Source organism: Epinephelus lanceolatus, chromosome 18 (assembly GCF_041903045.1).
Source record: "Epinephelus lanceolatus isolate andai-2023 chromosome 18, ASM4190304v1, whole genome shotgun sequence".
Classification (NCBI taxonomy): domain Eukaryota; kingdom Metazoa; phylum Chordata; class Actinopteri; order Perciformes; family Serranidae; genus Epinephelus; species Epinephelus lanceolatus.
In genome coordinates this window covers 11154840-11182144 of record NC_135751.1, presented here as the reverse complement: position 1 = coordinate 11182144, position 27305 = coordinate 11154840, and the positions used below count along the sequence as shown (strand labels likewise).

Sequence of the window (27305 nt, the reverse complement as noted above, 5' to 3'; positions counted from 1 at the left end):
TACGTTGGTACAACACTGTGAATTGACGTTTTTTCTCTCAACAACAAACACATGTGGTTACGTTGAGCTAACACATGCACATGGTTAGGTTTAAGCAACTTACGTTGTTGTCTAGCAGTGTTTCCCCCTGACATTGTCAGTTGCTGTTTCACACTAATGGCACCCAGCCGGGTATCATGCCGACATGAAAGGATGGCTTTTTTCATCAGTGTCTGATGCCGAAGCACTGGTATTTGACAACTTTGAATTGCAAACATTTCACTCCATCAGCACCTCGATTTTATTAAATCAATTTAATGCAGTGATGGTTTGATGTTTGATGTCATTTAGCCACTGTAGCTCAGGAGTGTGCTTGCCATTAAAGATAAGGTTAGTAGTTTGATTCCTGGCTCTTTTGCTCCGCATGTTGAAGTGTCTCTGAACCTAATGTGGATATGAATCGTACAAGAAAAAAAGTACTTTATAGAAAAGTGTCAGATTGCCAGATGAATGTAAAAAATAGAACTGCAGTTAAATTGCATAATGGCCAGACAGTTGTTTGATGCCTTTAAGAGACATCACATAGCTGCTGTGAACTTCATCACCACCAACTGTGAGCAACAGTTGCCCGCTCATATACGAACAATTAAATGGAAATAAAATCCCTGTCAGTGCACCAACAGTTGATGTGCAGCGATTCAATCATCCAATCACATGCATGCGTCGGATCATAAAACGTTTCATTTACAGCAGCAGCAGCAGCCAGCCCGTCACTTTGTCTTTGCTTTGGCTGTTGACACTGAGCTTCAACCACGTACGTCTGGGGTTCCTCAGTGGAGAGCCTCGCAGATCTATGTTGAGCTCACTGATTAAGCAATGGCTCTTCTCTCCATTTCAAATGACAAGCTGCCAGGGACTTTGGTTTTAAATTGTGCAATTAGTGATCTGGCATGCTTTGCTTGGCTTCAGTCAGACTCAAATCCCAGTCCAGGGCCTCGCCGAAGCACAGTCGACAACACATACTCCAGGAGCATTTGTCAGACAAATTCATCTGAGCCTCCACTTCCACTTTGCTCTCTGAGCACACTAACCTCCCTCAAATGTCAGCCAGAGTATTTACTGTCTCACCGGTGGGTAAACAGTGGTGATCCGGGTTAGGAAGCACCAGATTTACTGTGATTCTTCTCAATCAGAGCAGATAATAATTCACTCTTTGTTTGTTGTTGTTGTTGTTTTTATACAGATGCACAAAATTATGTTGAGTATGCACTGGCCTCTGCCAGAAGTTGTACTGCTCCTCATAGCCACTGTATTAAAAATGATCTATTTCCCCGCAGTCATAAATTATAGATATATTTACATTTACAATATCCACCTAGGACTGCTATAATAAATCTACATAATCTTGTTGGGTTTACTGCAGCAAATATATAAATTAGGTTACTCATTTTAGGTTGCAAAACTACAAACCAGCCACCTCTTGATCATTATGTTGGCTCAAAAATGAAAACTGGCTTATATAACATAATTATTACTGTACTATATAAATAACCTAAGCTTGGATAATATTGGGAACAGCTTAGATAATAGCCTTAATATTTAATTTCCCCCTTTGAAGTCGCGGCTGAGTACATTAAAAGTTCAAGAAGAATATGGTAAAACTTGTCATCACCACCAAGATTCATTTGAACATGTATTTTTAATAGACTCTTGTAGGAGTCGAATTTCCACAGCTCTGAGAACTGCTTTCATTTCAGCAGTGGTTTGTTTCATGTCTAAAGCCGAGCATCAGGAGCCTAGCATCTGACCAGCTGGGATTTAATGTGCCTTGCTGATAGATGAAAAACTTGCTAAGTTGCAGAAAAAAAATATTCTGAATTACAAGTACCTTTCCCCTCCTCCTCCTCCTCCTCCTCCTCCTCCTCCTCCTCTTGCATCCAGGAGTACAGCTGGATACTAAATATCATTTTTCTGGTTGGCGGAAACGACAGTCATCTGCAGAAATGGCATTATCTGCCATTTGTCACTGCTGTATTTGCTGCGGTAATTAACTTTTTAATGCTGGGAATTTTGATATCTATTACAAATTAGCACTATTTTTTGGTGCTTCTCATCGGGGACACAACAAACACGAGACGTAAGACACATTAGAATGCAAATTTCCCTCTGCAGCCTTTGTTCTGTCGCAGTGACAACTGTTGGATCGCTGTAGCGAGCAGAAGCAGCCAAACAGGATGTTCTAACATTCATCCACAGCAGATCCAAGCACCAGTGGTGAGAGGAAATAAAATTGTAGAAATCATGGCCTACAGTATATGTCCCAATTTTCAGTCGAGGCTTTCAAATCTATGAGAGTGATTTTACTGATGATCACTTCTCTCCCTCAGGAACAGGAGCTGTAAATGTTAACAACACAGAGTTTTTAGAATCTGGCACAGGCTGATATCCCATCTCTCTGCCAATATATCTCTCTGCTGTTTAATATGCTTTAACCCATCGTCACGGGCAGTGATGGAAAGTTACTCAGTGCATTTATTTTTGTACTCTACTTGTACAAATTTGAGGTACTTGCACTTAACTGTATTCAAGCATTTCCATTTTATTTTTACATTTCTACTACACTACATTTCAGAGGGAAATATTGTACGTTTTTACTCCACTACATCCATCTGACAGCTGTTGTTACGAGTTACTTCAGAAATAAAGATTTTACATACAAAATATATCAGATTATAAAATAAGATGCCTTGTTCTGGATTTAACTGTCCAACAACATGCGAAATAGTTCAAATTAGCTGAACCCATATGCGACAACGTAAGATATACTTACACATGTTAATGCATCAGTAATCATACATCATAATGCTCTATGTCTCTATTGAAGTCCTTACACACTGGCAGTGTGATGAAAAAATGACACGAAAATGCAAAATACTTGCCTGCATCAAAAGTATGCTCACCTGCAGCAATGCAGATTTGCTATTGTAGTGATGTCCATTCCACACAACGTATTTGGTTGATGCCTTTGATCATGGCGTGAAAGCTCAGAATAGTTCACCTTGTTCAGAATTTTTTTAAAAAAATTGTTGCTTTCACCACATGATATTTGCATTCTATGTGAAAGTACTCATTACAAAAACAACAATATGAAAAGATACACTGATGGCAACGGGTCCACCATTGTGTTGATGTTTGCTCCGCTCAAAGTAATTGGTTGATGCCTTTATTTTTATTGCCCTAAAGCTTGAAAAAATTGACCTTATTCGGAGGGGGAAAAAAAATCACTTTCTCGCCACGTAATATTTGTATTCTTTGTAAAAGTACTCATGATCAAAACAATTCAGGAAAAAAAAAATGCCAGCAATGATTCTGCCATTGCTGTGACATCCGTTCTCCTCAACGTGATTGGTTAATGTTAATGGAAAATAAATGTTGTCTCTTTATTGCTGCAAAGTGTCATCATTCTGTGTGAAATAAAATTGAAACAAGAATTCTAAAATATATACTGACATGCAAATGAATCACTAAAAAAAAGGGCCTTTAGGGCCAAATTAATTATTTCTTCCTGTCTCTCTGTCTCTTTCTTTAGTTTTATTTTCTTTAATTTCTTTTGAAACATGGGACAAAATCCTATATTGATAAATGAACTTGAACATTATTGAGTGATGAAAAAAATGTTGGATTGAATGGTGAATATCAGTTGACAATAATTGAGAATCATAGCAGGTGTTTTTTTTTCCCATCATGCCACAAATGGCACTGATCACATCCCCTCATCAAGTAGCTCACAACACTCAGGCAGACCGTGACCATTGTGGACTATGATGTAATACCCTGACTTGTAGGTGATTGGAAAGGCCTCCACATGGTCCCACCATGGCAGTTTGCTCTTCTCACAAAGCAAACATAGCAATTACAGGCGCTGTCAGTCACTGTCAGATGTGGCATCAGTGATCAATCCAGCCCATTGGACTCAGGACATTAGACATGAACATACATGCAGGGGAGTTAAATCCTCCCCCAGCTCCCTGGCCTGCTGTTCAGTCAGCGTCCTCCGCTGGGATCGAGTGGGAATCCATTTTGTGTTGCAGGCTGCTGTTTCTCCTGCCACTTCTCAAGCAACATCTGTCTTTTCCAACCCACAAAATTCCAGCTATCCCCCTTCACACATAAAAAGCCAACATTTAAAACAATGTTTGTCAATATGCCTTGTGTTTCTGGCCATCCTTGTTTGTTGTGTCTCCTGTATGATCCTGATTCCATCAGATAACTGGCCAAATGCAGTAATGTCACCTTCCTGCACAAAACAGTGGGTTTGATAAAATGAACAATTTTCACTCCAACTGTCCAAAACATCAAAGTGAAACGGGTTTGGTATCAGTCCCTCAGAATGAAACAGTTAAAGGCCTTCTTTCTACAACTGGCATGTTACACGGACACTGAAAAGCTAGTGAATTTGCATTTCCCAGGATAGCAAAGGCATAACCTGCCCTACCCTGCCTTACTTTGCCTCTGATTGGCTTACCCTGACATTCTTACCCTAACCCTGTTCAATCTTACTCCTCACACCTCGACCTAACGCAATCCACGAAGGCAAGGAGCCACTCAGAGGAAGAGTAGGGTCGGTCATGCCTTCACAGTCCTGGGCAACACAAATTTGCTATCAGTGATACAGGATTTTACAAGATTTCTAGGGTGTAAGAGGCAGAAATTCAATTCATCAGAATGCATGGCACCAGTAAAACAAGGTAGCTGTGTCCCAGTTTAACACTACACACTGGTAGCATACAGTGTTTTGTACATAGTACCAAAAAAAAGTCATTACACTCCCCCAGACTGTCCTCTGCCAAAAACCAGCTGTGTAGATCGTCCATACAGGCAGCTTCTTGAAATCCCTATTTACGTTTCTTGTTAGGTGGGACCTCTAGTGACTATAGTAAATACAATGGACGCAGTGGCGGTCAGGGGACATTGTGTAAAGAGTGAAGGTAGCATACGTACGTAACAAACAAACTTACTTTAAGCCATACAATGATCTTATTTTGGTGTCTTTCACTTTGAGCGTTTCACATCACCTATTTAAAACTGCAACCATGAGCTAGTTGCTGGTACTCTCCCATTGTCAAGTATGTCCTTTAAGGAGTCATTGGGTATTCTGTTGTTTAGATATGAAGACTTTTTGCACAGATGTCAATCAAACTTGATTTTGTAATGACACTGCTAGGCCTAGTGTCATGGGGGGCTAATGCCTAATGCCTGCTGGCTGCATGGCTGATGCTGGAGTGGCTGTGGATGAGTGGCCCTATTTGGAATACTTCGTCCCCCTGTCCATGATTCCTAATTGCTGTCCTGGACACTGCCTAGGGAACTTCACAAAAAAGGAGACAATTTGGTGATGATACTTTTTTTTAATTTTCCAAGATATTGCTTAACTGTCTCATCATCATCATCTGCTTTTTTTGCACTGCACTGTGGGACATCAGTGTACACTATCCTACTGAGAGGTCAAGCACTTTTAGTCTGCATACTGGCATGTTTGAATGTAGGGAATGTAGTCACTTTTAGTGTGAATGCATTCCATACTTTAAGCCTTACAAGTGGAATGCAGTATTGAGTTGAGACATAGCTGTTGTGTATTGAGTTTGTTGTGTCCCTGCACCCATACACAGGCCTAAATATAGATAAATATTACCTATCTAGATCATTTATTCTTGTCACCACAGAGCCTTTCATCGTCTTTAATATTTGGGTTTGGTCTCCATTTAAAATCATTTTGACCTGTCAAAGATCTGACTTAAATCAAAATGTTTAAAGCATTGTACAGATAGTACTCTCTTCAGCAACATGTTTCCGCCCATCATATAATAGCCAAAAACTAGAGGTGGGTCTTTGGGGGCCGCCTGTGATGGAGCTGCCCCTCTACCCCCAGATGTACTTAACACGCCCCTGCCTGTTAGGATCAGTAGGAAATCAATAAGTGAAATAGAAGTGGAAGAGACAAGTGGGTAGACCAGAGGCATCAATGGCAATACATGATCACAAAATAACTCCTGGAACGTAGTGAATACCACAGATGGATGGATATAAGAGTATCTGAGAGCAGAGTTTTTCCTTTAAGTGCACAGTTATCATGGTGTCAAACCTCTGAGGGGAAAAAACAGCATAATAGCCTCATTCTTAACTTTATTTCATTGTAGCTTCTGTGCATGTACATTATTCTCATCCGCCCCTGTCGCCCTTGCACAGCACAACAGATAGAGATCTATAACTGCGATCTCCAGTCTGGAGGGAACCGGGGGGAAAAGGGCTTTGTTAGGCTACGGGTCCCTGCCTGCTTGGCTGCGCCTCTCGCTCCTGCATGGGTAAAGAAACAGCCATACACACTGACCTCAGAGCTGTTGTTTAATCATCAGGGCATTTTAATGGCTTGTCAGAGTAATGAAATATGGTTGGAGGCTACCTGGTGCAAACATTACGATAAATCCCTCTCACACAAGCCTACGCAGGGCTTAATGGTTATAAATCATCACTTTGGGGAGAGAAAAATGACAGCTATTAAAATAATGAATGGGATGATTAATTTTTCACATTAAAGATTAAAAGCTATGAGAGGTATCATCAGATATTTGAGCCGCCGTAAACGTTTGAAAGTGAGAGCTTATTTTCCGCACTTTATGACGCCCTCCGTTTCTTCACTGTCATCCAAGTTTCTGCCCCTTTTTTTTATTTTATTTTTTTCCTCTTTTCTCTGTGTGCTGGCTGGGTGCGCCCGCCGACACAGGCATTCCTTACACCTAATTTGTGCTCTTGTAAAAGTGCTCTGAGGAAAAGCCTTGAAGAACACTCATTGCTTGAGGCAGTACAGGACCCTCTCAGCCTCTCTGCAGGGGCTCCTCAAGGCTCTCACTGACATTATTTCATACCTCTAAAGCTGTCATACCTATAGCCTTTCACAAAAAGAATAAGAAGAGCTGGCCAGAGGTAGTTTGCCTTGTTTTTTGGCCGTTTTTTTCTTGTCAGCTTCCCCAGCTACATCTGCTCCGTTGCTAGTGAGAGCTGATTAGTCAACTTTCTGCTTCGAAATGCATGTCGAACAAAGACAGTATATAATAACACATGCTCGCTGAGCTGGAATAAATCCCCATGTATAGACAAACTATGACAAGCTTTCTCTCTTCGTCAGATGGCTCCCAGGAGAAGGTGTGTTATTGCACATAGATTCCTAATTCAGCTTTCACTTCCAGGGGACTCGCCGTGTTGTTCAGACATATATCACCCAAATTGCAAGGCAAAAGATTAGAGGGGAGAAGCATAATTAGAACATTAATAACCATACATGTTAGGGAACATAAGTAATTGAGTTTTTTATGATGAATGGGAATGTAAACAAAAGGCAGGAGAGTGAGAGGTTCAATTAGATATTCCAAGCAGGGCTCTGTCTCAGCAGAGACGTGAATGTAGGCTTCTCCCACTGTTGCCCAATTATTTCTGTGTTCTCAGGCAATGATAGTATTGCTTGTCCATCTGCAGCCTTCAAAGGGATATTCAAATCGTCTCATTGAAGCAACGGCTCCATTTGTTGGCAGAGAATAAATTGTTGGCTGGAAATTTTTTTTATGCGCTCAGAGCAAAGCCAGGTATTTGTGCAGCTAAAGTTATTTACAAAGTGGTGGGAAATTTAAACGACTCCTCTGGCGTTTCCGCGTGCCTCTTCTTTTTTTTTTTTTCCTTTGATTCCTGCCTTTTTGTGTGTGTGGTTTCTTTTTCTGTTTTCATTTCACATGCTGTCACCGGAGACACGCGTGATGGCCGCCCACACCTCCTTCATGTTCTTCCAGCTCTTTTTTGCTGTCTGCTAATGATCCAGGGACACCAAATAAAGGGCCACTGAAACAAAATGGCCACCTTAGTTGCCCACTTATATCTCAACCCTCCCCTCTCGAATCAATTCTGACATTTCATTCTGCCCTTATAGAAGGTAATGGTGCATTCAGAGGTTGTTACCGATAATGTTGAAACGGTATTGCTTGGTTTCATTGGGTAGACGTACTGTAATCTCTGCAGTAGGATGGCTTCAGCTCCTCTCCCTCTTTTCTCTGTACCTTCTATCCTGTTGTTTTTCCTCTCAGACTGAAACGTTGGTATTTACCGGCTCAAATATCTCCTTTGGCACAAGTGGGAGCAGCGTTTTTCATTTTCTGTTAACAAGTAACCAACCAGTGTTTGTATTTTCCTCCCACTCTTGTGTTCACACAACATGAAGTGAAAACAGCCTTTTAAGTCTGCTAGTCAATACGCTGTTTCTAATATATTATTTACTGCCTATGGGTTGTATATCAGAATGCGCTAAACAACTGTTTCGGTTGTGCAGTCATAATCATGTAGAGAGAAATCACAGAGCCAGATGTCTGGCCCTCATTTTACAGCATTTATGTTTTCCTCTGAGTTTATGTAAAATTCATCCTTCCCTGTTTTATTTATTCCCCCGTTTTCACAGACTCAACAATTAGTCAATTCCCAATCAACAAGAGAAAAGAAATTGCTTTTAATTACTTTTGATAAATGACAAATTGTGTTGGCATGGATCCCTGCAAATGCTTAATCAGGTGCGGGGCGGGGTAGGAAGGCGGGTACCGGGAGAAGGGATTTCTGCTGGGATGAAATCAATGCGCTTTCTCTGCGGTTCACCGGCTGGGCTTCTGGGCAACAGCCAACCTGAGGCCTGCAAAGATACACAAGTCAGCAGAAAAGCAGCCGCTATATGAGAACAGTCACACACTGAGGCAGAAACATGCTGCTGTATGGGCAGACGCACATATATGTGGGCTGTGATGTTCGCTCACAAGATTAAATGTTTGTAGACATTGATGCAAATGCACATTCAGACCCAATCATACACTCAATTAGTCACTCTGACCGATATAATAAAATCACTGCCAGATATTTTTTTTAACTTATGTGCGGTAACACCTGTCTAAATTGGTTGACAATTAAATAAAACCTGATGTACCAAACATTATTGCGAAAGGTCCCACCATCATTACTTCTTACATCACTAAATTCAGAGAGATACCATTTACATTTTGACAAATCATAAACAGCAGCAGAAGAAGTTTGGATACATGCCTTAAAGCTACAACATGTAAAGCCTGGTCACATGATCCAGACTAACAGGGGGCAACATTTCACATCAATAATTAACAGCACGACAAAAACATGCAAAATTTGACCAAACTGCTAAAATGCTTAGAGCCAGTCTATAATCTCCATGTGTGGTGTCAGCCTATAGTTTACATTATAGCTTGTTTTGCTCAGTTTTAGCAAGACTACAGTCGCAGGAAAACAGCCACATCAAAACCAAGTTCAGCAAACCTCATCTCTTTACTCACGAAGAGTTATCTCCAGTGGTGGAAAGCCGTGCCAATGTTTACTCCTTTTTTGCTTCTTTTTATATCACTTCTTTTCTTTGTCAGTGTTGCTGTTTCCCTGTCGATATGTGTCCCCCTACCTAAACCTTAACCAAACCCTACACCCTGACCCTAGCCATCGACGGGGGCGCTACGCATTGACAGTAGGGGAACACTATTCAAACACATTTCAATACCCGGACAGCAAACATGGTTTCGGGTGGTAAACTTAGCAAATTACCCAATATAAAAGTACTAAACAGGGCAGTGTGGTGGTTAGCACTCTCGCCTCACAGCAAGAGGGTTGCCGGTTCGATCCCGGGCGTGGGAGCCCTTCTGTGCGGAGTTTGCATGTTCTCCCCGTGTCAGCATGGGTTCTCTCCGGGCACTCCGGCTTCCTCCCACAGTCCAAAGACATGCAGATTGGGGACTAGGTTAATTGGTAACTCTAAATTATCCATAGGTGTGAATGTGAGCGTGAATGGTTGTTTGTCTCTATGTGTCAGCCCTGCGATAGTCTGGCAACCTGTCCAGGGTGTACCCTGCCTCTCGCCCGATGTCAGCTGGGATAGGCTCCAGCCCCCCCCGCGACCCTCAAGAGGATGAAGCGGTTAGAAGATGAATGAAAAGTACTAAACAGGTTCCATATATGTGATTTTGAACATTAATATATCAGCAAACCACTATTTTCTATGTAATGATATAGTGGAGTAATGGTGTTCTAGAGCAGAGAATGAAGTCATACTCCCTCTGTGTGTTGTAATCACAGTTTCTCTGTTCTTTGTTTTTGTACCTGGCTGCAGATGCATGTTAGTGCATATGAGTCCCTCCCTTCATGTCCCACTGGCTAGCTAATAACTGCCGCTCTGCACTGCGCTTATAAGGCGGTTAAAATTGATAAGGCCGTCCAGATCCACAGCAATGGTGCCATGCCATTGTTCTGACAGCTCATAATTCGGAAGCACCAGTGGTCTGTAAAATGTCTTATTGGACTGAATGCCATTTGTTGGAGAACCCCGGTATCCCATAATAATACATAATAATTAGCCATGTGTCTCTGTTTGAGAGTGCGTGTAGCTTATTTTCATAGAAAAGGCCCTTTGGAGCACTATTTGTATTCAGGATACCTGGCTGTTGGAAGAAATGGGCTTTCTGCACAAGGTTTATTTTCTAGCTTCAGAAATATGAGCCCTCTGAACAATGTGCAGTCCACAGGGCCAGATGGCGTGGTTAAGGTAATGTAACGCCCACCCTCCAGTTCACAATTGTGGTGGGGTTGAGGTATTCTTAAGGGCACCAACTAGTGTGAACAACAGGAGCCGACAATGCCACCTTAGGAATTTCACCGAAGGACTTATTACTTAAGACAAATAACTCAGAAGGCACTCAGGTTTGTTATACTATGAGGCAGAAGACATGGTTCTGTTCAACAGTAATTCTTTATTAACATTATTTAAAGGTTATTAATCACAAGAAAAACAATACAAAAAGGAAGGAGCGTGTGGTGCTCCTTCAGCTAACCGCCATTACCTAAAGCAAAGCACTTATTTAGTGACTACATGCTAAAGTTACGGCGCAAGAAACAGGTAAACCTACTGACAGAGATACGCATCAGAGTCACTCCTGAAGGAGGGGTGGGGAGCCAAGCCAGGACAATCTACAAAGCTATAAGTCAGCAATATAAGCCACAGGATAAAACAAAAGATAAACTATGGCACAAACAATGCAGAAACCACTCTCTTACCTGCAACAACTGCGGAAGTTCGGCGAACTGGAAGTGGGATGTGAATTCGGCTTCAGAGAGGGAGAGCTTGGATGACAACTACCTGCCTTTATAGAGTGCCCACGCATGCCAATCGACTAAAAAATTGCAGAGTAATTCAGACAGCCAAACAATACAAGCCTACTTAAAGGGATAGTGCACCCAGAAATGAAAATTCAGCCATTATCTACTCACCCATATGCTGAGGGAGGCTCAGGTGAAGTTTTAGAGTCCTCACATCCCTTGCGGAGATCCCAGGGTAGAGGGGGTAGCAGCACAACTCCACCCAAAGCAGGCTGACAGCACCCCAGATTAAAACGTCCAAAAAAACACATAATTGAAACCACAAAATATCCCCATACTGCTCGTCTGTAGTGATCCAAGTGTCCTGAAGCCCCGACATAAAAAGTTGTTTGGAAACATGTCATTTAAACTCTGTTTTTAGCCTCATTGTAGCCTGTAGCTCTTACTGCCTCTCTGTACACTGTGATCATGTGTGCACGCACTTGTGCACGAGACTAGCGAAAGCATGTGAACACACATGAAGGCGGTGCCCATGTCTCGCGCAAGTGCACACACGTGAACGCAGTGTACAGAGAGGCAGTTAGAGCTACAGGCTACAGTGAGGCTAAAAACAGAGTTTAAATGACGTGTTTCCAAACAACTTTTTATGTTGGGGCTTCAGGACACTTGGATCACTACGGACGAGCAGTATGGAGCTATTTTGTGGTTTCAATTTTGTGTTTTTTGGACGTTTTAATCTGGGGCGCCTTCAGCCTGCATTAGGTGGAGTTGTGCTGCTACCTACTCTCCCCTGGGATCTCCGCAAGGGATGTGAGGACTCTAAAACTTCACCTGAGCCTCCCTCGGCATATGGGTGAGTAGATAATGGCTGAATTTTCATTTTTGGGTGCACTATCCCTTTAAGCTGATCTGAACTTTTTGTTCTGCTACACAGTGGTAGCTCACTGTCATCATTAGTGTTGTTAGCAACATTAGTGTGGCTCGCACTGCTAGCCGCTGCCATTCTGGCTTGCAGATTTGCAAATCCTATAGGATAGCGAAGGAATGACCTACCCTGTGCTCCCTATGATTGGCTAGCACTCATTGCTTTCGTTGGTTGTATTGGTTAGGTCCAGGCAAGAGGAGTGGGATTGGTTAGGGTTAGGGTAAGATTGTCAGGGTAAGCCAATCAGAGGCAGAGCAAGACAGACTGAGGTGGGCCATTCCTTTGCTATCCTAGGTCAGCTGTCTCCATGTTTGCTTGTAACGAATATGTGACAGACAGAAGTACAATGTTTCCCTCTAAATGTGGTGGAGTATAAGTGTAAAGTAGCATGAAATGGGAGCACACAGACTGTATCCTCAAGTTGTTCTTTAGTAAATGTATTTAGTGATTTATGTCAGTGGTTTAAACGATCTAACAGTTGTTACTTTATCAACTGCATAATTAACTCATTCACAAACACACACACTTCACCTCTCTCTGCCGTCAGTATTTTAACAGGAGCTAATTTCTTTCTCTTTCTGCAGTGTTCGTCAGCACCTGTGGCAGCAGCAGCTAGTCGAGTGACTCAGCTTCAGCCCGACCGGCTTTACCTGTACATGGAGACCCCCAGCTGGGCAGGTCAGTGTCTCACCATACTCCTTTAGCCTCTCATGTCCGTGTGTTTTGCACTGTGGGTCTTGTCTGTCTGTGTCATAAGTAACAACTACCCATACTCTAGGCTTGCTTTCTTTAAACTGAGCTATGGCGGAGAAGTTTCATTTTATTTTAGGAGCATTATCTGCAACTGCATGGCCCAAATTTTCCTTAATTTTACTCAAAACTTATATTGGTGCATCATCCATGTGAAATTCAACATTTCCATTGCTGCCAGCATGATTTTTTTCATTTTGACAATCCCAAAAAAGAAACCAGTGATTACCCAACAAGTACTCACCCAGTTTTGGCAGAGTTCATATTGATATTTGAGTGTAAAAGAGAACTGTCAATACCCACATTAAAATCCATCTTTCTACTGCATTTTGAAGAGAAATACTGATTTTTGGACTGTGAATGTTGTGAAAGTGTCTGCGCATTTCATATCTTCAGTGACGTTCACATCCATTTCCTTCTGCTCATCATTCCATATGTTTTGGACGTTAAGTCTATTAAATACGTCATCTTTATTTGCCTTCCCAAAATGACTCATGTAAGTGTTCTGATCTGATGCCTCATCATTTATTAATGCCTTCCAAAACTTACAAAATTATACTTATTAGCTTATTCAGATTTTCAACATGCCATCACTAAAGTATGTTTAGGTTTAGCCATAAAAATAACTTATTTAGGGTTATGGAAAGGCCATAGTTTGGGTTAAAACTACTTTAAGGTTTAAACCAAACCCATGTTTGCTCTTAGTAGTAAACAGGCAGCAAATGGTTGTCTTATACAGAAGAGTAACTCCTGTTTTTGCTGACTTCTAGTGATTAACTTCTCACCATGCTGCAGTGATGTAGGGGTGTACCTCAGGATGTGTCAGTGCAGTGTGATGTCACTGTTGGGTGCGTTTTCAGGTGCAACAGAGCATATACCCAGCAGTTATATTGGGTGCAACGCACTTGAAACCCTCAGCCAAGCAAGGCAGTGAAAAGCTGGTATTCAGCCTGGTATTACGTTCCTCTTCAAAGTGGATTCATCCATCCACCAATCCAAAGTCACGCTACTCCAGCCTTTGCTCCTGACAGCAAGAGGTCATAAAACACTCGGCTGCTAGAGGTCTTTTGTCAAGTAAACATAATTATAAGTTGGTTTTGGCCATATGAAGAACCGATGCTTTTGTTTTTCTTGGAAGGACATTCTGCTTTTGCGACTGCTTTCTGTAGATGTTCTGTATTTCATCTCCACTCCCATGTGCGGTTCATTTGGAAGTGAGACTCACATTTTCAGTATGGTTATTTGAGCGGTTCTGTCCTCACCTGGACTCACACGAGAAGCCAAGCGCTCCAGAGTTTGAGGAAACGGCTTCACGCCCTCTCGCTGTGGATGCACCCTTACTGTAATAAAGCCTGTATGTATGCACGCCTTACTCTCCCCTATTCGGCCATATTGTGCTAATGTGTGCTGGTTAAGTAGCGGAAGACTAGAGAAAGACTCTTATCCATATGCCTGAGAGCCCAGGAGCCAGCGTGATCTCTCCCCAGATGGAGTCCTCTGCCTCCCCGCCCATTCTCCGCGGAGCCATATAGCAGGTGGCAGTGAGGATCAATGGGCCTCCGCCATTACCTCCTCTCCACTTCACATCTCCAGCCTCATCTCCAGGGGGGGCCCGCGGGGCACGCGGCGCATCTAGCTGCAGCACACCGGGAGAAATAGGGACGTTTTCCATTAGTCTAATTGCTCGGTTATAGTTCTATATTATTGCCGTGATCACCACTGTGGCTTGGTAATGATGGACCTCCCGTGCCCCCACGTATAGCTGGTGGGTGTTATGTCTCCCCCGTCACCACCCATTGAAATTCCACTTGCAGTGGATGTAGGAGGAGAGAACGAACTTAACACTGAGAAGAAAACAGGAGGATAAACAACAAAAATAAAAGGGGGGGAAAAGAGAGAAAGAGCTCTTCAAATGTTTTGATGTAAGAGTTTAATCAAATAGCCTCAGCTATTTACATTCTCAACAGGTGCAGCATTTGGCTGATTTATGGAATAAACACTGGAGTTCTAGTGCTTGTTCATTTGCCTCTGCTAAAAACTGGCAATATGGGGCTAATTTGCAATAATTTGCTGCTGCTGTGGCCACTGGTTAAGAATGTTTATATAATCATGATATAATAAGAAAAATGAAATGAGTTTTTCACGCAGTTCAGGCCCTGTCAAACACAGCTCACGGACTCGCTAAATGATAATTACATTCCTCAAGCACAGTATTACATTTTACCCTCTTACATGCACTTTGTTCATGGTAAATGGGGGAGTATTATTTTCATTTTAAGGCGATATGACCCGGTATTATTCGCACATCTGAGCTCCCTCAGTGCAGTAGAAGGTTTTCCCCCCATAAGCGATTACACGAGAAGTCTTCCATCAGTCAGCAGATGAGGTGAGGATTATAATGAATTCATTTACCCTCAAAGACTCTGCCTTTCTTCTTTCTGTTTATAATATCCTATTTGCATAACGTGGTCTCTCATGATCGAGACATTGGAAAAGCTTTAGTTTAAGCTGCGTTGGGCTAATCGGTGCTGAATATTTCACAGCTGACCTGTGGCTCTCCCTACAGGTCAGCACATAAAAGCCGCTTCCTGTTTTGGATTTCCTCTCATACAGTAGGATTGTTGCTGATTATCTCGCCTCTTATTCCTTAGAAGGAGAAAATCCTTGGCCGTGATTCCTGGGTTGTTGTTTTTTTTCTTTAAGTATTTTTTTTTTAACAGGTGTGGGTATTGATCTTTGCCTTTGCTGCAGGGGAGTGTGTTCACTTAAAAGGCCCACTGATGTAGCAGAGCTTATTAAACAAATAGGCCAGAGAACAAGGCCACAATCGCTTTGAATCATGAAGGAGGTTGCCCGTCTTAAAGCACCACTGTATCAAATATGAAACGCTCTGCTAACAAGGTGTGTAATCTGTTTTAATCAGATCATATTTTATGAAACAAGGAGAAGGCTGAACTTAAGTAAGAGAGAAAGATGGAGATACTGGGGGGTGGGGTTTGGGGATTGTATTTTGAAATTGGATGTGACGGCCGGGGACCATGACTTGATTTTACATGCATGGCTTTATAATGAAGCCATGCCAAATGGTCAGTTATGGTTAACTTTAGGGGGAGCTGGAGCCTTGCTGTAATGGGAGGCTAATTCAGGGCCCATAACGCCTTGACAAGCTGCAGAGCGAAGCTGGAATATGGATAAGGATGTACGTTAGAGGCTCTGGGGCTGAAGTAAAGGTCTGTATTTGTCTGCAAATTGCCGGTTTGCCTGAGGGTACAACAGGGTCAACAGCAGTGTAGCATATTTTCCTGAGTGTACACAGACAGTGTCACAGACATAAATACAATCCAGGAGCACACTCGCTCAGACGGAGAGGCTCGCTTACTCGCTTAGAGTGTCGCACAGGAGTGACTTCATGTTGTCATCGCACTTCAGGCCATGATCCTTTTTATATATCTTTACACTGGCTGGGTTCATAGGCGAGTGTTTTCAATCACGTCTTCCTTTTTTTTTCTTTTTTTTTTTTTTTTCTTGTGCCATAAATTGTTTCAGATCCTGTGACACTAGACTTGGTTATGAATATATGAATATATATACACTCTGAAGACCTTAGGAAGCTCCACTAGTCAGACAAGGTAATGGATAGAGATATTATATACTGCTCTGGGAAGCACTTGTTAGCAAAGCTTTGCTCAGATTTTAATAATGATAAGAGAACTTAAAGCACCAAATATCTTCCCACAACACTAAGAAAAAACATTAAAATTGAGTTTAACTTGATAGAGTCATACAGTTCCTCCTGGAAAAAGTAAACCATCTGCTTTAATGGTAAATAATCAGAGAGGGATATTATATACTACTCTGGGAAGCGCCACTGTAAGAAAATCTTTGCCCAGATTTCAGTGACAGCAACACTTCAAAATATTTTACACCAAATGTGAGTTTCAAACTGGTTTTGACAGTGTCATATTGTTTCTGTGTTTCCCTTAAAAATCCTCTGCTGTTATGGGAAATAGCACAGATATTAATAGATATGTGTTAGAATAGATGGGGAGGTATTAGTCACTGCTCTGGGAAGTACCACTTGTTAGAAAAGCTTCCTGTGGACAAGGCCAGAGAAATTCCCCAGATATCACTCACTGTTCCAGCACTAACAGAAAGCATTTAACACCAAAAATGTTAACAACATGTCGATGACGTGTCCCTTTTTGTCATACTGTGTTATGGTAAATTCTCCAGATTTCTCCATTTTGGGGGCCTTGAGTGTTTCCGAGGCCCCTCCGCTGCCGCTGCCGCTGTCGCTGCCACCTCGGGTGATGAGGAAAAAGGAAGGAGGAGCAGCGGGAGGAAGTGGAGGGGTGCCTGCGTCTTTAAAAGCTAGATGGAGTGAGGGAGTGGGGCGGACGGGTGGCTGGCAGGATTGTGCTGACGGCAGGGCTTTGGTTCAGAGCATGCCCATTAGAGGGAGCCATAAATCCTGGGCTCTCTGGGCCGGGCTGTGTCAGCAGTCCACTGAATGAATTGATTTTAAACGCCACTGAAAAAAAGAGAAAGTGCAAAAGAGAGGGAGAGAGAGAGAGAGAGAGAGAGGGAGGGAGGGAGAGAGAGTGACTATTTAATTCACCCTCCGCCAGAGGCCCACACCCCGTTCCATCCCGCTTCTCAATTCAGGACTGTCGTTGAAAAGGGGGAGGAGAGAAGTCTAGAAACACTGAAACTGTCACCAGCAACGAGCCCAGGGCTACACGGCCCCCACACGTTTGATTTAAACAGGAGGGAAACACACAAACCAAATACATAATCTCAAATTCCATACAGCATTTGTTCTCTCCCACCCCTCTAATTTTTCCTCTCAGCCCTCTCCTTTTATATCTCCACAAGAGAAATGAGACATATCGTAAAAAAAAAAAAAAAAGAGGAAAAAAAAAGACGCAGCTGCATTTGAAATTCAAATGTGTTGGATTTTGAAATTGATGTATGTGTTTATTCATTTACGAGCAGCATCCATGTGTGCATGCATTTATATATTATCAGCAGCAATGAAACGCTGCATAGAAAGCTTGTAGCCCATCTTTTTCCCCCGTGTGCCCCCTTGTCTTTGTTTCTTCCTCGAGCCGCGGCTGCCGCGTTATGTTCGGCATTGCAAAAAATATGTCTGCAAACAGACACACAGTAAATTGTGCATGAGGACCAGTTTCAGGCGGTCATACTTTTTTTATGAAAACACATTTAGTATCCGTGCTAACTTTGTGTTTGTCACACTTTACGCTCACACTTTGACATCCCCCTGTGTACGTACCTGTTGGAGTGTCTTCAGACGTTGTTGTGGTGGTGGAGTGTGAGTGCTGTGCTCCCTTTGTACAGTGCTGCAGAGAGCAGTGTTACAACAGGCTGCGAGGCCGGGCTGAGGACACCTACCCCGTATTCAACCTGCAGTGCAACTGGAGTATAGGGAGGGGGCAGGGCATATACTGTATTATGCAAAAATCCAATCACAAAAATAATCACATTAGTGGTGATCATCTTTTTGTGTTTATCACTCTGAGCAGCCTCTTTTGCTTCACCCAGAGTTATTCCAATCATTGGTAATACAAAAATATCGATCAGTGGAGCTTTAAATGTTGTATCTTGTTTTATTTGTAATGATAGTTAGCCTGGAGTCATTCATTTGAAAAACAAAAACAAAAAAAAATCTGTTCATATCTTTCCAACATAAAATGATATGAAGGGGAGGAGAGAGGGATTGTGGGGCTATGGAGGGGGGCAGCGTCCTCTCTGGCTCATTACGCTGTTTAAAGAGCCGGCACCTCCGAATCACCTGCCCAGCTCCACGCTTCAAACAAGCTCAGCCACCAGGGATCATACATCAACTTCTCCATCAGTCCCCCCGGCTTCACTTTTTCACTATTCGCCTCCCACCACACGACTCTCACACACAACCCATACATACTGCCAGTGTGGAAAACGGATAGCATCGCTTGTTGAATACTGATGTCACGCCTGCTACAAAAAGAATAATAAATTAGTTACAAACCAGCCTTGTGTTGTTATGTATGTGATCATGAATTTAACTGAACACTTCCAGTGGACTTGCAGCATCCGAGGCCCAGTTTGCGGCCTCAACATTCTTAATGCATGGCTCTTCTGCCTGTAAAAAGTACACTTTCTCATGCCTAATTACCCACGGGCTAAGGCATGAAGAGGACTCGCCGCGTATTACTATAAAGATTGGGAGGATATTTCACTTTGAAAAATGGCAAAGCACACAGGACTAAGGGCTTGATTACAAGGAGTGGGGCACACAGCCTCTACATCTTCCTCCCTCATTTCAATTATGGCTGACTGGAGGCACGGCGCTGCCACCATCCTCAAATAAAACTAAAATATGATAAAGCTGAAATATCAGGCCCAGGACGGCTCCACGCCTCGAGCCATGTAAGGCGCAGATACTCGACACGTAATTACAACATTTGCCAATATTTTTTTGACGGGAGGTTCAATGTGGATGAGTGAAAGGGGGGCAGGGAAGACATGAAGGGCCTTCATGACACATGATAAAAAGCACATTTCATTTTGACTTCCCTATGGATAACAGGAGACATGCCTGCGTACAGCTGCCGTGGCTCTCCCCTATGTGAAAGAGTTGGATAGCAGTGTTATTTTTAAGTTGTGAGATCATTACTCATGTGTAAGATGCATGAGCTAAGAGAGAGGATCTGCTGTCATAACAGAGGATGGCGAGCACGGGGAGTGCCGAAAAGAGCACGTCATTTCCAGTTATATGTTCCATGTAATAAAAAGGCGTTCCTGTGTTTGAAATAAAGCCCTGTGGTATGGCATCTCAACAACCGTGGCAGCTGTAAGCAAATCTATTTTGTAACTGAGGACAGAGAAATGTGCTTCAAAGCATATTCTTTATTCAACTCGTGTTTGCCCTTTAAACGCTACCCTTCGCGACCCCCTACAGATGGAGGTGATGTGTGATGTGGCCCATTTCTCGCTGTGACGCCCCAACAAGGTGGCTCTCCTCTGGTGCCCGGATCCTTCGGTGGCCTCAGCACCCTGGGCAGTCAGGTTCCAGCCTCCTTTACGTCAGTGTTAATAACAGTCCGGCATGCTCACCACACCGTCAGCGCCACGCAGGGTCAACGCTCGGCAGATCCTTGCCCTCTGAGGGAAAGCCCAGCCAGCATGGTGCAGACTCTCCTGCTACTCTGGGAGCATGAGAATGAATGCGAATTGACAGAGGATTTGCAATGAATGTAATCTATCTTAGCACATTTTAAATTTAGCTGTTAATTGCTTTGAGAATAGTCTCGGTTCAAGCACTTTGTTTGTCGAGCTGCAGCTTATAAGAAAAACAATTTAGCAATTAAATTGAGCAAAAACACATATGTTTATGAAACGTGTGTTTTGGGACCTGACATGTCAAGTCTCGACAGAGTGATGTCGGTATTATCTCTATATAAATCCTCTCTTATGACTGTGTGGGGTTCCAAATGAATAGCACCAGTGTGGCTGTTAAGAAGAAGTATAAGTTAGTTCTCAGTAGTTTCTTCTTTCTTTCTTTTTTTTTCAAAATATTGATTAAAATTAAAGACGAAGAACTTTGAAGTCCAACATTTCTAAATTTTAAGTTGTGCACCATTCAAAGAAAGAGAACTGATGCATTTTTTCAGAAGTATATAATACATTTTTGAAGTATATTACTCTTTTTTTTGTAGATTAAAGTACATAATATATCATTTTGTAGATCTGATCTTGCTCATTAAATGTGAAAAACAACTGATGCCTTCTCCTCTTCCCCTGGCATGATTTACTGGAGTCAGTCACTGGAGCTCTTCAGATGAAGAATCTCTGTTTAGGTTTTTTTATTTTTTGTTTCTTGGACAGTTGAAGTAGCTCCAGCACCTGCTTTTCAAAGTGAAGGAGGAAATGTTTTGCAGAGGGAAGAGCCTCTGCAGCAAAATCAAGAACGATTCCGCCCCCTTCACTCGTCACAGTGTGGGGGATTCAATCAAAAGTCTGCCCTGTGACCTGTTCCCCGACAAACAAACAGCCAGCAGAGTCTCCAAAGACCAAAGCCATCAGAGGAGGGCGGCTTGTGTGTGAGCTAAATCGTGGCACCTTTCTGAAAGCTTCCATCATAGAAAAATTGTTAGTTGTCGCAGTGGAGAGTGACTAGCATGGCGGTACATTGATACATTGATGCAGTGAATGCCTCGGACAGTGCAGTAAAAGTGCTGAGGTTGAAATTAAGCTGTTATCTCTGGCATGTATCACTAGGGAGGCAAGAAGCAGTGGTGCAAAGGCAGCAGCCTGTTTGCTTTACTGTTATTGCCTCTGCACGTCCTTCCTCGTCTGACTCTCCTCGTGTTCGGACATTTTAAATGCAACTCTAAGTTTTCCTCATCTTTGATGTTTCAGAAACAGTCTCTACTGTTATAAAAAACATCAATCATCTCTTTATTTTTGTAAAACCCATTAACATAGCTGCATGTGGCATTTCACCATCAATAAAACATCACTTTAAGAAATCAGTGTAATTACCAGAAACACACAAGACCATCACTGAGAAAATTGGTGGCCTGATCCAGTCTCCAGTCAGAGTGCTGCATTTTACACTGTTTGAAAACCTTGTTATTTTTCATTTTTATTTACCAAAAAAAACCAAATATTATTGGTGTTAATTTCAAATGCTGGAGAAAGGAGTCAAAGTTATAAATGAAAAAAGTAACAATTCTGATGAAAAATTGTAGTTTAACCATGTATTGTTTTCTACTCATTAGCAGCTCATTAGTCTTTTGTCCCCAGTTTCGTCTTCACCTTCATCATATTCTAAGCTGTCCTGGCAGTACAAGGACTTAATTTACCGTAGAGTGAACACTGTCTTCTTGCAGCAGGAAACAAAACAAATTTGCACTGGGGTCATTAAATCATGTTAACATCAGCTCTAACCAGTATTCTCCTATCATAACATTTGTGTATATTTTGGTGAAACCTTAAATGATGAGGTTTAACTGTGTGCCACTGACTTTGATTTGGTGCTGCTTACCATACATTCTCATTCTTATGCCTTTATTTACCTCAAGCAGGAAGAACCAGGCCTTTTGAGACAAGCTAATATTGGAGACAGACCCCCTCTTTTAAGCTTCATGCAAATTCATAACTTGCTCTGTTGATGCGTTGTCTTAACGATTTCAGTATAACGTATAGTTTTGCAACACTGATTCCATCAGTGCAAGAAAATCATGTCACCACTCAGAAGTATTGCTTTAATTCAATATTTCTCCCTTTTTTCGTTTGTTTTTAAGCTACTGTCAGTGACATTCAACACTTAATTTACAGATGTCTTCCAGCGGCTCAGTGGGCATCTTCCCTGGTAGACTTTTAAAGTTAAAACACTGTAGTTCATTCAAGTTAATGGTATTTTTACAGCGATCAAAAAAATGGCAAAATGGGGCTGAATAACACCAGTGGAATGTTGAGAATGTCCTCCCCATTGATTTGTCATAATACTGACATACTTGATGCCAAGATGGCGGCTATTCATTCAAATTGAGTTGCTCACCTGGCACGTACACCAAAAAAGTTTCTAGCTTCCGGGTTTACTTCCATGGCATGTGGGCCAATAAATGAGTTTTAATTTAGTTTCAATCCGGTTGGCCCGGCCCGCGAGTTCCCGCTCAGCTTATAGACTTCACATTGTGATGATGTCACAGATCTTTAAATCGCTTTTCTTAGCTTCAGAAAAGTTTTACAAATATAAAACCTCCAAGGATAAAAAAATCACATCAGATAGTCATAATTAACCTTGTTTTACAGGCGTCTCCTTTGTAATAGCGGCCTATGGGAAAAACATTTTTTTGGTATCTTTTCGCTGCAATACCACAAGTGGCCACTGAAAAAAATGGCTGCACGGCTGATCCATGTTCCTGGAGGCCTGATCCTCCCCCAAAATGTAACCACATAGGTCATTTGTACAAGCAGCAATTTCAACCTACATTTACATTTATTATTAGGTGGTGACCTCTAGTGGCTGTTGTAATGATGATGGGTGCAAAGTAGGAAGTCGGGCAACGTAGTACCAAGAGTGACAAACTCCGAAGGTCAGGGTGGATGGATGGGTCAAACAATGACAGGACATTGACCCAAGAGACTGAAAAGACTGCTGTTTGTTTCCCGTATGAAACTGAAAGTCACCAAGCTTTTTCAACGTACATAAGCTGACTTACCTAATGTACATAACTTTGTCATGTAATGTAACATCAAGTTCCAACATGTCATTACATAACTGATTGTAACTGAAGTTTCGAAAGAAATCTATGTATTGTAATCCAAACAATGATCTTTTCCTTTATCTAACCTAATAGTTTCATAAAACTGTTAACATTCATACATGTGTTCTTGTTGATCTTCTGCAATCAACAGGGGCGCTAGTGTAGGAAATGCTCCTGATGGTAGGAACAAACAACCTATGTGGTTCTATGGGTTGGAGGACTTGATGTAAGAATGAAACTTCTCTGTTAATTTGCTATTTGAAAATACCTTACCTTATACTAAATACGTTACCTTAATATCTTTCTTTTATTTGTGACTGGCCTCGTTTGATCATCTACATCAGTTGATTTACAGCATTAAACAGAAAGAGGGCGCTGCTCTGTTAGTGCAAGCAGAGAGCCAAAACTTTATTTCCTTCCCACAGTGTATGATTAATCAGTTACTTTGTACTAATTCCTCATCTTCAATAAAGAAAAAAAAAAACTCTCACTAAAGAAGCAGACAACACCAGGAAGTATTGTAACTTTTAGAACCACTGCCACAAACACTTTCAGTGGCATGAGCTAGAGGCTATAATGGTCTCATTTGTATACAAGTGAGGTAAACAAATGTATCACAATTAATTTGACAATGATATATTAATGTTCAAAATGCTGCACATAGCACCTTTAAAAAACCTCTTTCAATGCATATTATCATAGAGTAGACAGTGAGTAATATCCCTTTGGCACAACAATTGGTTGATGTGACGGTGCGAGATAATGCCAAAAATCAACAGATTGGTCTTTAAAGATGGAGCAGAGATACCATCCTTCAAAATCTGGACCTCCGTGTTTTCAGATTTTCTCAAAACATGAAGGGCATTATGTTTTCCAGATCCCGAGATAAGTTTGCTCGTTAAAAGTTCAGGACGCTCGTACGTCATATTTGTCTTCCTCCGGTGCAGTGAGTGAGGGGAACATAGGTGGAGGTGCTGGTTCTGTCACGCCGCGCTGACACCCCCATGAGTAATCTGGTGCATGATAAACAGAGGGTCGAGGTGTCACGGGAACACCTCAGCGACTGGCACAAGGGTAATTACTCTTCCTGCGTGGGTGCAACTCAAAATTTTTGAACCTTTTCTTTCTCCAATCATACTTGATGGATTGAGTGGAAGAGGGCGATCATCTGGTTCTTAGCAGGCTCACTGAGCGTGGTAGGCCTCTGTTGATTAATGATATCTGCTGCAAGTCACCAAAAGCGGAAATTAAGTATTTCTGTTTAAATGTAACATTTGTCTCCTTTGCTGGTGTTGAGAAAGGCATTTGTCAAAATCCCCGGGCTTTGGAGGAAGGTGGATTTCCTCTGGGAGCATGCTGGGAATTACTCCCTACTTTCACATTAATGGCATTCAGTGTTCCTATTTTATACCTTGAATCTACTTTGCACCCTTTCACCTTTACGACATATTTTGAATATGGAATCGTTCCTTAGCTGTGTGACAGCTTAGGATTAAGCATGTTGTAGATTCTTCCAGAAAGACGAGGCATGACCTTGGCTGTATGAAAGGAAGTGATTCCTGATGGCATCTCTGTCTGTGGCGGGCACATGGGAGGGGTTCTGGTGGTTTCACTGGTTGAGTTGGGTTACCGTTTGTCCTGATGGCAAGCCCTGCCGAGCTGGAACAGAACAGACCCTGGCTCCTGAGGAGACTAATGGTTACAGGGCCTGGCCATCGTCCAGTGCTGCCCCAGCCACTGCCTCTCCCGTCGCTGGGATATCATTACCTCCAATGTGTTACATCAGACTCGCTTGGTCAGGCTCTGAAACAGTCAATACTCCACAATTTAGAAAATCAGCCAAGTTTGCAGAAACAAAGAGGCAATATCGGAAATAAAGACGGATATATAATCTGACGCCAGGCATTTTTTCATGCTGGGTGAATTATTTGTTGTCCGGAAGGTGGGGACGTGGAGGGGGTAGAGGGGAAGGAGGGAGGGAGCCAGGGATCTGTCAGGGGTTAGAGGAGGTGGTCAAACGGCCTGAATAAACGTGCAAATCACAGTGCCCGACCACTGACCCTCCCCATCTCATACAAGCAGCCTCTACTTTTTCCATCAATGGAAATCTAATTGCTTGAAAAGCGATCAATGGAAACTAAATTGGTTTTGTGTGGAAGCGCGCATGGAATAAGCTCTGAGCTGTTTTAATGTGTGTTGGTTTTGCATCTTAAATCACGGTAATATTTGGAGTGGGCCCCCGCTCTCTGGAGGGGGTAAAGTTTGGTAGTGTCAAGACACCGGGGAGGAGGCACTCAATCAAGCTCCTAATAAAAATCACAGGCTTAATTGTTTTTCCAAACTCATAAATCGTCCAACTTAATGGGTTAATATTAAGACTTATACGAGGACGGCGGGGTGCTTGTTTCAGAGCGGCCGGGAGCTCCTCGTTGTGGAGCTGCGACCACTGATAACCCTCTAGTGATCTGATATGACTAATCCCCTCTAATCCTTAATACACTCCTTAACATGCTCCTAAGTGACAGCAGTCGATATGGGTGCACTTCTCTGTCTTATCGCTGATCTCTTTGTCTTTGTACACTCTCTTTGCAGCAAAATTCGCTCTTCCACTCATCCTTTTGAATGCCGATCACTGGCACATCTGCGTCGGTGTCACACATTTTAGCTCTGAGTGCCTCTTGATAAGCAAATGGTTGATCAGAGTTTCTGAAATTGCACCTACTTGCAGGGTTACCAAAATGGCTCACAGAAAGTAAAAAGGGTGGTAGGGGATTGGTTGAAAGGCAGGCCCTCTTTTTCTACCGCAGTATCCGAAACTGCTGCTTTTCCCCCCACTTGTCATTCCCGGCGGACTGCTAGATGGACTGCACAGGAGGTAGGGTTGTGGCTGGTGCCCGCCGATCGTGTAGCCTTACCCAGGAAAGAACAGTCCCAGCAGAGTAATTTATTGACAGCATTGAGATGTGTTTCTGGCCAGGTGCTTCTCTCAGCCATCCCTCAGGTGCTTATCTATCAGTTATCAGTGCAGACAGAGCACAGACCCAGGTTGTATTTCTGTCTGCTATTGTAATTACATTGTAATTGATCCGAGGGCGTGCTGGGCAGTGCCCATGCAGTAACTTTGCAAGGGCTTTCTTTTCTCTTGTTATCTGGAGAAGTGCTACAGTATCGCTGTAAGCAAACCTTGTGATGTTTTTTACAACCTGCTGTTGTCGGACCAGAATCTTCCCGTAAAAGTAAAAAGATAAAAAAGTGATTACGTGGCAGGCAAAATGAAACTGAAGAGGCAAGATTACATTTTTATTGAAAGTCATAACACGGACATGTGAAAAGTGCATGCAGAACAAATGTGGCTTCGTTGCAGTATGCACATTTGTAATCATTTTAAAAAACCTCACACAGACAGAAATGCCTACATGTCAATATCTGCTTTATTGGAATGAATGTTGATCCCTTGAATCAGAGAGCGTGTCTTTGCAGTTTGTGTGCCGTCACTCTCACAACAACAAACAGCCCGGTTTGTGTATCATTCCAATCACGCATATTAACCAGCCCTCGCCACCCATCAATCTTCCCGCCGCCATTTTGTAACTGATGCTGAAATGATGTTATAAATGATGTTTGAAAATATCCCCATGCCGCCCTGCATCAGCAGTCTGAAGGCCTATCAGATGTTCTCCACACACATCTGCGAGCTGTACTCACCTCCGGGAAATTAGCAATCAACCTTTTACCAGCCACCACCTGTATAAGGAACACAACATTTCCCCCCCTTCCAGCCGCTCGTAATGTCAGGTCACACACTCTGCACACCCGTTGTGTTGAAAATGTTATTGTTATGTTGATAGTAATTTCACATTCCTAATCAGTGTCGTGGCATGTAATTTGCATGTCGGCTCCTTCTGTGTAATAACAACAGCCTTGAAGCGGTGCTGAAACCATCTGAAACCAGCATCCGTCCATGCTGTTGCAGCTCTTGAAGCTCTTGTGCAGTCTAATGTAAGTATGCACGCTCTCCCTCATGATCCCTCATTTATCATTTTGACACTGGCTACTTTTTTGAAGTGGAGAAAAATGTTGCAGTCAGCTCTTCCTTTGGTCTCGGAAAATATGTGCGAATGAGTGCGTGTGCGTTGTGCACGCGTGTTTTGGGCTGCTTGTGGAAGATAGAGGAGAAGAATATG

General features: G+C 42.5%; 1 protein-coding gene across 10 annotated transcripts in view; it reads left to right on the top strand.

The window, feature by feature from the left end:
- The window catches only part of LOC117268171 (RNA binding protein fox-1 homolog 3-like), a 462203-nt gene that overhangs the window by 236286 nt on the left and 198612 nt on the right, over positions 1-27305 (top strand). For all 10 annotated transcript variants that reach the window (XM_033644388.2, XM_078161644.1, XM_078161643.1 and 7 more), the window contains one exon: positions 12682-12775. In XM_033644388.2, the coding sequence (XP_033500279.1) occupies positions 12754-12775 (22 nt within the window). In that variant the 5' untranslated portion in view covers positions 12682-12753. The remainder of the gene's footprint in view (positions 1-12681; positions 12776-27305) is intronic.